This window comes from Patella vulgata, chromosome 8 (assembly GCF_932274485.2).
Source record: "Patella vulgata chromosome 8, xgPatVulg1.2, whole genome shotgun sequence".
NCBI lineage: Eukaryota > Metazoa > Mollusca > Gastropoda > Patellidae > Patella > Patella vulgata.
In genome coordinates this window covers 27567798-27580598 of record NC_065886.2, presented here as the reverse complement: position 1 = coordinate 27580598, position 12801 = coordinate 27567798, and the positions used below count along the sequence as shown (strand labels likewise).

The 12801-nt window shown below is 34.9% G+C and overlaps 1 protein-coding gene across 3 annotated transcripts; it reads right to left on the bottom strand.

The window, feature by feature from the left end:
* Window positions 1–372: 372 nt before the first annotated feature.
* LOC126830008 (uncharacterized) lies at window positions 373–11444 on the bottom strand. Of its 3 annotated transcripts, none has more exons than XM_050560204.2 (8): window positions 11360–11444; window positions 9826–10763; window positions 8157–8218; window positions 7716–7926; window positions 5052–5197; window positions 4710–4803; window positions 3453–3507; window positions 373–2314 (listed from the first exon to the last, which is right to left on the bottom strand). In XM_050560204.2, the coding sequence occupies exons 2-8, from the start codon at window positions 10643–10645 to the stop codon at window positions 2161–2163; spliced, it is 1542 nt and encodes a 513-aa protein (XP_050416161.1). In that variant the 5' UTR covers window positions 10646–10763; window positions 11360–11444; the 3' UTR covers window positions 373–2160. The 3 variants fall into 3 exon arrangements, with proteins under 3 accessions (XP_050416161.1, XP_050416162.1, XP_050416160.1); XM_050560205.2 differs by having other exon boundaries at window positions 11262–11380; XM_050560203.2 differs by having other exon boundaries at window positions 11228–11361.
* Window positions 11445–12801: the final 1357 nt, after the last annotated feature.

The following is a 12801-nucleotide window of genomic DNA, read 5'->3' as shown; positions in this document are numbered from 1 at the left end:
CCTGACATTTTGCCCAGTGCTTGGCTTGTCATGTGATAAACAGGGCTTTAGCTAGTTCACAGCAACAATGGGGGCGGGAAGTGTTCTCATGGGTGCTGTAAAGTTGACGGACAATGTATATCTATTGTTTTTATGGCCGACAATTTTTTCACAAGGGGGGGGGGGGCAAAACATTTTGCAGGAAGGTGTTTCCCCCCCCTCCCCCTGCGACCCCCCATCCCTAATTACGGGCCTGGTGATGAATGTCATTTAAAGCAAGAAAAAAAACCTGCAATAGGAAGATTTTGCTCCTACATAATGCATCTTTAATTGGCTTAAAACATCAATTATTATTGGTGATATTAATTTCAGATTGAGTTCAAAGTAGACAAGAAATTGGTATCTTTATTACAAAAAGAATGTTTGCTTATAATTTAAATTTATGATAACATGTCAAAAACAATAAATAAAAAAGTAGTTTCTGTAAATATCATTTTCAATAATTAATAAACATATTACAGGAAAATAAACAAAAGAATAACATTAGGTATATCGTTATATCACAGTTTTATTCTTATCACATTAAAAATATTCTCTACATTTCAAATAAAACAGATCTTAAACAACTCTGAGCAAATCTTAAATTTCATTTTGTATATCATATAATGTAAGTTATGCTATTTTTTGCTTCTTCTGATTGAAATGCCTTGACTATTACATTTTATTAAAATGAGATTTGGTCTTGTAAGGTAACTAAAGATGAGATAAGCTCAGCTCATCCGAGACACACAGAAGATAAGGCATATGATATACAAATAATTAATTTGATAATTAGAAGTAATGATATAGCCATACTGAATATTGTAATGTAAATTGTAAATTTAGATCAGTTTTATTCAGTTATTAATGACAATCACTTGAGATAACTACTTTCGAATGTAACCACAATCACTTGAGATAACTACTTTCAGATATTATTCAAGGGAGGAAAATCTCTAATTTACTAATTTGCCTTGTCTCCAAATGATAACTAAATCCCCAAAATATAGCAGTTTCCGATTTATTCACAAGTTAAGCTTCAAAAACCACAAATCAGCCAGCTTAATGATATACGGTAGTTAAGAAGATAATTTCAAATAAATATTTTCCATTAACATAAGTTTAAAATTAAATTAAGCTTTCAAATTTTACCTGGTCATTATAATACTAGACATTATTAAAATAAACATATAACACAAAACAAAAAAAAATAAAAGTATGAATGTTAAATAAATGTTCAATGATAAGAATAGATATGAAATGTGAGTGAAAAAAACTACACAAAAAAAATCTTTCTATATTATAAAATAAGTAAATTTATAAACAAATATACGATTGCAATAATAATAAATGAATAAATGAATAAATAATTAGTAATAGCACATTGCATTGCAAGATCAATAATACACGTTTGTGATAACAGTTATTATAAAATGAATTAAAGATAGGTTGCCAGGCAACAAAACATATGTCCACAGCAGCTACATTGCCTTAGTTTAACAAGAGTTGTCACATATTTATTAGGTAGTGGAAGCATTTACCGATATCAATTTACTGATGTCATAAGGTTCTACAGAGTGAAACAAGGGCCTTAAATCTAGAAATTGTTGATGGCTCTTCGATTCACTAATTTGAAAAATTCACAGACTGAGGTTCGACAAAGTGAAACAAGGGCCATAACTCTAGAAGTAATTAATGGAAATTGTTGAATTTAATTAGGATTCTTTGTATCACTAATGTAAACAACATATATAAATTTCAAAAACATGATAAATGTAGTCTTAGTGTGTTCACCATAGCATAAACAATTGTGGTTGACAGATGGGTGGGGACAATGACAATATAAGACCACATTTCCAAGTGAGGTGTATAAAAATGGAAATAATATGACATTAACTATTATATATAAAGGCAGTTGTCAACAGAAACTATTATAAAGACAATGCTTTAATTTTCAATATGTCTTTCCTGCATGCAAAATAGTTCATTTGCACATATTACATTCCAAATAATAATAAATAATATGTCCATTTATTATATAGCGCCAAATCCACAAAACATGCTCATAAAAAATAATGCATATTTCTTGTATAAAAAAGTATAATCCCTGTGTTAGAAATTATTTATTATATTCACACATCATCAAAGTGCAGATTTCTTGGTTCCACAGCTACAATAGAACTTGGCATTGTTTCCATACCTTAATGAACAAGAACTACATCCGTTACCATGTTTCTTACTACCAAAACCTGACCCATTCACACCGAGACCTGAGCTAGGTCTTCTAAATTTAGAACTGAAAGAAAACAATAAAATACAATCAAATATGCTGTTAATACTGTTGAAATGTAGTCAGAGTGGATCATGGTATGGAATATGTAGTCCCCTCATCTTCTGTGACATAAATATATTCTGTGAATTTGAACTACGCCATGTAACAGGGTCATTTTGAGATATCCTTTTATATTGCACATAAGAAACAAGTTGATCAATGAGTATGTCATTCTTAGACTGAAGTAATTATTATTATCCTTTCTTTATTAAAAAGTCAAATGTGATTAAAAATGATATCTTTATATTTTGTTCTTATACTATATAATTCTGATTTTTTACCCTAAATAAGATATATAAAATGTATGGTTAGAACAGCTGACATCAACTTCATAATGCATGAGACTATACTATAATGAGTTGATAAATAAATCATTGGACGATGTTTTAGGGTGATTGGAATAACTCGATTTTCATTGGTTGTTTATGGTACACAACTAAAATACGCCCATGTCACTAAAAAAGGGACACAACTTCGGAATTTATATGCTGAATATTGATAGGCTTTGTTCTCTCATGACTTCAATGCTTCACACCAAATTTGAAAACACAGCTTCTATCGCATTCACAAGGTTATAATGGCCTAGGAGGGTAACAAGGAGGGTAACTCCAAGCTGGAAAGTCACGGAACGCTGATAAAATTCATCAAAATTTGAAAAGAATCTGACAATAACTCTTAACCTCTATTGCATTCACAAATCATTTGTTGACAGATCGAAGGACATGGTAACGAAATAATAGTGGGCATATAAAAAAAGAATATACAACCACATTAACATGTGGGCGGATAAAAACACAACACAAAAATAAAACTTGACATATTTTCAGTAAAACTGAGTCTGTTAGAATATAATTTAGGGAATATAACGAAAAAAAAATGAAAAAAAATCTGATTCTAATCAGATTGTAAAAAGTCTGTACAGTAATTAAAGTTCATATATCTGAAATACGTATTTTCTGCTGACAGTATTGGGTGTACTCAAAAGCATATCTTTTTCATTCAAAACATTTGAAAACAAAATATTACGAGTATATTAGCTGAACATTTATTAACTTTAATAGTCATAAGTTCCTGTATTATATACAAACAAAACACAAAATACCTTGACATCTTGGATTTGGAGTTTGATGGATTATCATTAGATGAAAAAGTTCTCCCTAAAACATAATCATAAAAATTAACAAGCAGTGGCCATGCAAGATATGCTCCCCAAAAAAGGGATTTTTCGTACAACCAGGGGCAATAATCAAGGATGTTACAGTCCGACAACCGACATGTATCAATATCAATGATACGCCCAATCCATGCACCCATTCTCAGAATGGGTAACATTTTTTTGGCACACCATGTGCTGTAAGTATTTGTGTCAAGGGGAGCAGCCATTTTGTCATACAATCTCCATCTGATATTGATGGTGATATATTTGAACGGTTTTTAAAATCAAATAAAAATTGTGACCTCTAAAGGAATAACAAGCTACAAACGTGATTTTTTATACAATCAGGGGCCATAATCCAGGAAGTTATGGTCCGATATGCGTCAATATTGATGGGTACCGAGATCTTTCGGACATAAACATATATTTTAAGTTTCATCAAAATTGCGACCTCTAGAGGTTCCATAAGCCAAAAACGTGATTTTTCATACAATCTGGGGCCATATCGAAAAGAACCAAGATCTTTGGGATATAAACCTATATTTCAAGTTTCCTCAAAATCTGATAAAAATTTTGACGAAAAACAAAATATGAATGGACGTCCGAACACATGGACGAACAGGGGCGACGTCAATATAAAACATGAAATATGGTTCTTCATTATCTATTACTGCAGTATGGTGAAAATCGGTGTCCCAAATGTTTTAACTCTCTTGAAACCAATAATTCTTAAATATTTAATTCATATTATTATTGGTTGATCATAGTCTATTTTATCTGTGCTCCTCTCTAATAATCAGCTTTAAAATCTTAGATACATTTTGAAAAGATTTAGATACAGAGTTGGTCGTTCTTGCTACAATAGTACAAAAATAGATAATGAAAGATGAATATATTGAAAATTTTATTCAAATTACTTTATTTTGAGCGAAGTTATGAGGGTATAAAGTTTTGACAAGATGTATCGTAGATTGCTTATTGTTTTAGCAATGGTACTATTTTATTGTTAAATTTTTAAATCTTGTGGGTGTTCAAATCCATTTATATCTCGGCCATCCAATGTTCTAGAGAGTTGATTATAGGCTTGTCATGTGAATAAATGTCTAAATAATAATTTACATTGAAGCCAAAATAAAGACCTGCAAGTTCAATATGTCAAATTTAATCTGTAGTAAAGATGAAGAAATGGATTAATAGTATTACCCATGTACTTTTCTTGATCATGCTGCTTGGCATTTGAGACATCTTCATTTTCTGGATTAATATCAGGATTAGATTGGGGTATATCTCTTGCATACTGTTAATAGGGAAAAAAAAATAACCATACAAGCCCTCAATAAATACATCAATAATTAAAAGAATATAATTTTCCTGCCACTTTGTTAAAAAATTGTTAAGCTGCATACCTGCATACCATTACAGGTAATGTAATGTTCATTTAGAAGATCTCAATCCCAGGATATAATTTTGTAGCTTCCATTAGTTTAGAATGACTGAAAAGTCTCTTTGAAACTTATAAAGGACTATAATTAAAATAAAACAAACCTCTTTAGCTCGCTCAAACTTAGATCTACCATCTGGTGTTTGAAATGTACGTTGTTGTTGCTTAAACCGTCTCTCACAAAATAATGTATGACGATCTATTACGATCTTATTAAAACCAATTCCACAATATTTACATAAGACAGATTCTACAATAAAAAAAATGATCATCTCAAAATAAGATAAACAAGCCAACAGTGAGGCTGATGTCCCCCGCCGAAATAGGAAAATAATTAGAGGACACATATAAAAATCAAATTGCGTATCGCTCTGCTTACCCTGAGCAGAAAATGCTCATTATCAAACTTAGTCAAGGTATTACTGTAATGAAACTATACACCAAGTTTCATCAATCTCACTTAATTAGAACTAAAGTTATCGTGTCCCAAAGCATCAACCAATCAAATTGCTTATCTCTGCTTACCCTAAGCGGAAAATGCTCATCTTCGAACTCCATCAAGGCATTGACCTAATCAACACATACACCAAGTTTGAACATTCTAGCTCAATTAGGAAGAGAGTTATCGTGCCCCAAAGTATCAACCAATCAAATTGCTTATCTCTGCTTACCCTAAGCGGAAAATGCTCATCTTCGAACTCCATCAAGGCATTGACCTAATAAACACATACACCAAGTTTGAACATTCTAGCTCAATTAAAAGTTATCGTGTCCCAAAGCATCAACCAATCAAATTGCTTATCTCTGCTTACCCTAAGCGGAAAATGCTCATCTTCGAACTCCATCAAGGCATTGACCTAATCAACACATACACCAAGTTTGAACATTCTAGCCCAATTAGGAAGAGAGTTATCGTGTCCCAAAGCATCAACCAATCAAATTGCTTATCTCTGCTTACCCTAAGCGGAAAATGCTCATCTTCGAACTCCATCAAGGCATTGACCTAATAAACACATACACCAAGTTTGAACATTCTAGCTCAATTAGGAAGAGAGTTATTGTGTCCCAAAAAGTGTGACGGACAGACAGACGGACAGACAGACGGACGGACAGACGGACAGACAGACGGACGAACCCATTTTAATAGTCCCCTGCTTTCTTCGAAAGGCGGGGGACAACAAGCTGAGGTTGAGGCAAGGTATGTCCACATTCTACAATCTGAGATCGACGCAAGACAGGGAAAATCGAGAGGGCTCATCCTCTAATTGCCCTAAAAACTGTAGCCTACATCATATTCGCAAGGATTTTTGAAAAAAGGGGTAATTCCAGAACAGATGGGTAAGGAATGCTGAAAATCAATACTTTAGTTAGAGTTCCTCCTCTCATGACCCCAACAATTCACAATTTGAGAAAGGAAGCTAACTCAAGAATAAATGCTGAATATTGATGGGGTTCATCCTCTCGTGATCCCATCTCAATGCCTAACAGCCAACGAATTTTGTTATACATTTTGCATAGAAGACAGGAGCCTAAACCTGAGAAGTTGCGTTGTGGGGGGGGGGTGTGTGTGTGCACAAATTTCGTACATACTTTGCATTTTGTGTTAAAAAGACAGAGGCCATAACCCAATAAGTTGCAGTGTGATACGCACCAAAATTAAACTCATCCAAGATCTTTAATCTTTAGTATATATTTTAAGTAGCACCTGATTCTAAATCAGTTTCATCTAAATGTTTGTCACAACATGTATTTGCATAAAGGGGAGGGGCAAGTGACAGTTCGATTTCTATGAAAATCAAACACATCTGTGATTTTGTTCATTTTGGGACTAACACACACTACATTTATGCATAGGGGTCATTAGAAAAAGAGAAGAAAACAGTAGAGCTGGCACAATATATCATTAAATCAATTATCGCGATCACCTTCTCGCGATTTGCATATTGATTTGTGAGATGTTGAATTGATGTATTACGATTCTTTTTTATGGTTTCTTTTTGTAATAATTATCCATGCCACACATTGGTACACAAACACTCTTAAATTGTTTTGATACTTATTTTGATCCACATCAATATTGTGACATAAAACAGTTTTATTTCTTTGACATCAGCAAGATTAAAAATATCAATTATCCTGTTGTTTTCTTGGTAAATATCGACCTGGTTATGAATCATGATATGAATTGTATTGTATCACCTGAATCGCATTACGTATTGTGACAGCAGTGGCAGCACTAGAAAACAGAGTACACAGAGAAAATCTACAAAGATTTTTTTGTTCACTTTCTGTAAAGCAATTAGAGAGATGCTAGATGTAGTTTTCACTATGGTACCTTAATTCGCTTGGATGCGCCATTCTTTAGAAATAGGTAAAACACATGAGGTTAGGCAAGTGCCTGGAGGTTGAATCAATGGTTGAATCAAACAGAGTACCTGGAGGAAATTAATGGTGTTACTCAGGCATCTGAAGACCGAATCAACCTGATTGTAATTATATGACTTTGAATTGAACATGCGGCTAATAAATGTATTGTGTCTTGTCTTGAACTCATGACGTCCAGCAGGAGACTGGAGATCGAACTTTTCAGATTATCTGAAGAAAACTCATGAGGTTAGGTTGGCGACTGGTGATTGATCAGTGCTACTGTTATTGAAGCTTGCAGTTTAGGGAGTAAGGAAAATATTTTCTATGAATAGTAGAATAATTGATATTATTCATGCATATGAATATAATAGAATTGAGTAAAAAAAAAACCCCAATAATACCATTTTCATGAGATGCTTTCATCCTCCTAGAGATTTTCTTTGCTTGTCTGATTTGGTTTATTAGATCATTATGTGAATCTTGCCAATCAGTGTGTGGTTTTCTCTGTGTAGTGAAATAGGAAGGATGAGATTCATTATAATAATCTGATTCTTCATCCTCCTCCTCATCATCATCAACTTTCCATTTACCACATTTCAACTCATGTTTAATCTATGTAAAAACAAAATGTCACCATGTTTTTAATATTTCAAGGAAATGCGTTATTTATTTAAATTGAAATCTTTCCCACTTATAAATTCAAAACAGTTCTTTGAGTTTAAAAGATATTCTCTCCTTTCTTAATTCATTTATAAGCAAAATATAACTCAATATTAAAATGTCACAATCCTATGACATCAAATTATCTCTATGTAACAAAGGAAAAAAAAAATACTTCTTACCAACATTGAAGCTGTGAACATTTTTGAACAAAAGTTACACTTAAACTTTGTGTCTGCTTGGCCTGAAAAAGTAATCAGTAATCAAATTACAACACATTTCAAATTGAAGAGAATGTGCAAGATCTGCCAAATATTGAAGACTAGCAGGATACCCGGCTTCGCTCGGGGGTCATAACTCCAAAGCCGGAAGTGGTAGAGTAACGCCACCTGGCCTATGTTACTCCCCGGTCCGAGCTACCCCTATAACCCAAATTTCAGACTCGGGGGCAGACCTAGTGTAGCCGCCAACCCCGAACAGACCGGCTTCGCTCGGGGGTCATAACTCCGAAACCGGAAGTGGTAGACTCACGCCTCCTGGCCTATGTTACTCCTCGGTCCGTGCTACCCCTATACCCCAAATTTCAGACTCGGGGTAGACCTATTGTAGCCGCCAACCCCGAACAGACAGACTTCGCTCGGGGGTCATAACTCCGAAACCGGAAGTGGTAGACTAACGCCACCTGGCCTATATTACACCCTGGTCCGAGCTACCCCTATACCCCAAATTTCAGACTCGGGACAGACCTAGTGTAGCAGCCAACCCCGAACAGACCGGCTTCGCTCGGGGGTCATAACTCCGAAACCGGAAGTGGTAGACTAACGCCACCTGGCCTATGTTACTCCCCGGTCCGAGCTACCCCTATACCCGAAATTTCAGACTCGGGGTAGACCTATTGTAACCGCCAAGCCCGAACAGACAGACTTCGCTCGGGGGTCATACATGTAACTCCCAAACCGGAAGTGGTAGACTAACACCACCTGGCCTATGTTACTCCCGGGTCCGAGTTACCCCTATACCCCAAATTTCAGACTCGGGGCAGACCTAGTGTAGCCGACAATCCCGAACAAATCGGCTTCGCTCGGGGGTCATAACTCCAAAACCGGAAGTGGTAGACTAACGCCACCTGGCCTATGTTACTCCCCGGTCCGAGCTACCCCTATACCCGAAATTTCAGACTCGGGGCAGAACTAGTGTAGCCGCCAACCCCGAACAGACAGACAGACAGACAAACGACAGTCACAAATATTAGTATAGATATAGCAAAGTTCAAATTTAGTTGGAGGTCAATAATAACAAATTAAAAAGTAGATCCAAAAAGAATTCTAAATTTAATGATAAGATTCTTCGGCCTTATTGAATCTAGATAGTAATTTTACAAATGTTTGATTTCCAAGTAAATCTTTGTTAAACAGGGTACCATCTTTGACCAAACACACTCTTTGGGGGGCTTCATTGTCAGTTCGAAAGTTGACTAATTTATAGAATTGACATCAATTGACATCAATTTTAGTCCTGTCACAGATCTGCTAGTCTCATGCGCAGAATAGTTATGTAGTCAAGTATTTCAGCTATGGTGATTGGTCAAGAGGGTATCATATGTACAGAATTTTCGTATATACTTGACTGACACCTCTAGGGAGAGGAAAGTTTGAGAAAAAGTTAACCAATAATCAATATTAAAAGTTGATTGGGAAATCTCTGGTATTTCGACTCACTCGTCATGTTCAATAGAGCAGATCATTAGTAATATTACCAATACACCCTATACAGTCTTCTCCCCGTTCTTAATTAAATTACAAGGCAAATAATGCTAAGACTGTTTGGGAAGCTCAATGATATATCAGATACCTTGGTCAAAATGTTGTGCGTTTCCCTTTCTTGGTGTAAACAAATAATCTTCATCCAGTCCATCCACATCACCATTCTCATGTGCTACTTCTCTTTGACGTGGTTTAGGCGCAGGTTGTCCACTGTTTAATAATGGGAAACCCAGTCCCATGGTAAATGAATTCTGACCAGGGAAGAAAGTATCAAATTCTGAATCTAACTGATCAACAAAAGATTTAAAGGCAAACGAAAAGTTGGGTTTTTGATTGTGTTTCGGTTTTGAATGAAATTCTTGATCATAGTTAAACAGGAAATCTTCATCCTCATATAAATCTTCAACAAACGGTTCATCATACATAGGATTGGAGGGTTTTTTCGCTTTATGTTTATCATTTTTGTTTTTGCTAGTAAATGAATCCGTCCAGTGTGATTTCTTTTTACCAGGTTTTGTGTTTTCTTTACTTTGTGTTTTAGTTTCACTTCGTTTAGATTTGTATTGAAATGTTGATGGTTTAGTGCCAGAAGTACTATTAGCATTAGTAGCCCCAGAACCTGCATTTTTGAAAGAATCTGACTTGTAGTCATTATGTGACCAAAATGTGTAAGTGTAACTTGAAGTCGGTTCTTTTTGCTTTTTTAAATCACGCTCTAAGATCTCCCGCCTGTCTTTGTTTATTAAATATTCGTAGGAGGTGGAAATTTCCTTGAATTTATCTTCTGCTCCTGCTTCCTGGTTTTTATCAGGATGCCATTTTTTGGCAAGAGTTCTGTATGCCTTTTTAACTTCATCCTCAACTACACCAGGTTTTAAACCAAGAACTTCAAAATGATTCTTGGTCATGATAAAAACAAGGGTCCATTTCACCTGGAATTTTTAAACACAGTTTTCTTTATTCTGGGCTCTCATGAAATTGAAATGTTGAATGAAGTACAGATGACAATATCTGTTACAGGTGAGTCTGAAAAATATGAATTTAATATATAATTATATTATTATATACAGTGTTCAACACTCATGTTTAGTCCATTCGATCAACATGTGGTCCTTATATTTTATCAACAAACATGTGGTTGCCTTGCAAGATATGCCCACATTTTGCGAGAGATGGGCAGAGAACAAGCTAAAAATGGCAATAACCCATGTGTTAATATCTGTCAAAATTCAAAAGGAACCAAGTTGCCTTGGCCTTGATTGGGGGACATAAACTAAACAATAAGTATAACATATATTTTAATATAAGTTTCATCAAAATAAAATCTAAAAATCGGAGAAAAATTGTGACCTAAAGAAGGTCCACAACCTTGGTATTAAATACTTTTATATTATCTGCGTACAACTACAAGGAGCGGCCATTTTGTCAGGCAGTTATATATAGGGTATTGGCTAGATATTATGTCAAAATCATGATAATTCAATAATTACTAAATTAGATCTGATGAATATGTCTTAATCTAACGTTTACATTAGATCTATCGATATGCATTCTGTCCTGAAAACAACCTCCCGGTCATTATATTAAAATACATTATATTTGAACATTTGAGCTGCGCTTACAAGCATCCGATTCAGTCAAATAAATCTTTTTCGTGACGGGAACAGCCATTTTGACGCCATTTTACTTGCTATAACAACCAAGGTCAAGGACAGCAAAACTTTCGCAAACGGCCCACCATGAATCTTATCGGCACACATCATGGAGGTGTATATATTGACTACACCTCTATGGCACACATTCATTCACTCATTGCCGCCCAAATTTTCAGTGTTATTGCATTTTCACAATGTTAAGGATGACTAATGATAACCGCACGCCTAAAAAAAAAATAAATAAATAAATAAATAAATTATCATTTTGTATAGGATCGGTAGTAGTCTGGAGGCTCAACGCGGAGGGTGTCCATCAAATGGGCACAAAACCAGACCCAACTTTTCTAGAGTAAAATTTTGCGTAGAATACGATGCCGAGTGGTAATCAGTCCGCCGTTTGGGCGTTTTCGAGATATTCGGGATCAAAGGTCAAATGGGTTCATTTGCACTGAAAGTGAATGCGCGGTCATTCTTGTATCATGAAAATAAGCTGAAAATGATCGAAAGTAATCACACTTTCAACAAAAATGTAAACTTGCTAAATTCACCTTTTTTCTTTGTGACCCCAGAGGTCAAAAGGTCACATTTTTCGTTTCAGCACTAGGAAGATTTAAAGTAATAAATGTCGGCGTAAAATATAAAAACTAAAGCGAAACCTGTTCTAATTAATAATAGGAACATTTAAAATTTATCTTTAGGTGGTCTTAGCACCAAACTTTTACTTTGGAACGTCAAAAATGATCTTGCATAACAGAACCAAAACGCTTCGGAGCCTGTTTCAAAAATACGTAAAAACTGTTAAATCTAAATCTCTCCGAATTAGTTTTACAACGAATGATATACATAATGATACTAGTTGTCTGAAAAAAACAATTAAATAGTTCCATGACTGGACTCCAGCCTGCAGGCCGCGTCACAAAGCCTGTCAAAATTTTCCCCTCTAACATTTACCAATACGACATATATATCCTGTGAACTACTATGCACAATGCATTCGTCGGTTTTATCTGCGTCCATGTTCCGGCGAAATTCATAAAAACTCATAAAAAGTTTTCAAACTTTTAATCTCGTCGCCAGATGCGTGTTTTCCCGTCACTGATTAACGTCGGTTTTCCTAGACTGGGATTCTCGGAAATCCACGCGGCCTGCACGCTGCAGTTCAACACTGAAACTATTCAATTGTTTTTCAGATAACTAGTATCATTATGTATAACAATCGTTGTAAAAATAAATCGGAGAGATTTCGATTTGACAGTTTTTACGTATTTTTTAAACAGGTTTCAAAGTGTGTTGGTTCTGTTATGTAAGATCATTTTCGACGTTCCAAAGTAAAAGTTCGGTGCTAAGACCACCTAAAGATAAATTTGAAATGTTCCTATTATTAATTAGAACAGGTTTCTCTTTAATTT

Coding starts and splice junctions, on each gene's coding strand:
- LOC126830008 (XM_050560204.2), bottom strand. CDS start 10,645: ATGACCAAGAATCATTTTGAAGTTCTTGGTTTAAAACCTGGTGTAGTT. Junction 8,219..9,825: donor CGCACAACATTTTGACCAAG/GTATCTGATATA, acceptor TTACTTTTTCAG/GCCAAGCAGACACAAAGTTT. Junction 3,508..4,709: donor TGATCAAGAAAAGTACATGG/GTAATACTATTA, acceptor ATTATGTTTTAG/GGAGAACTTTTTCATCTAAT.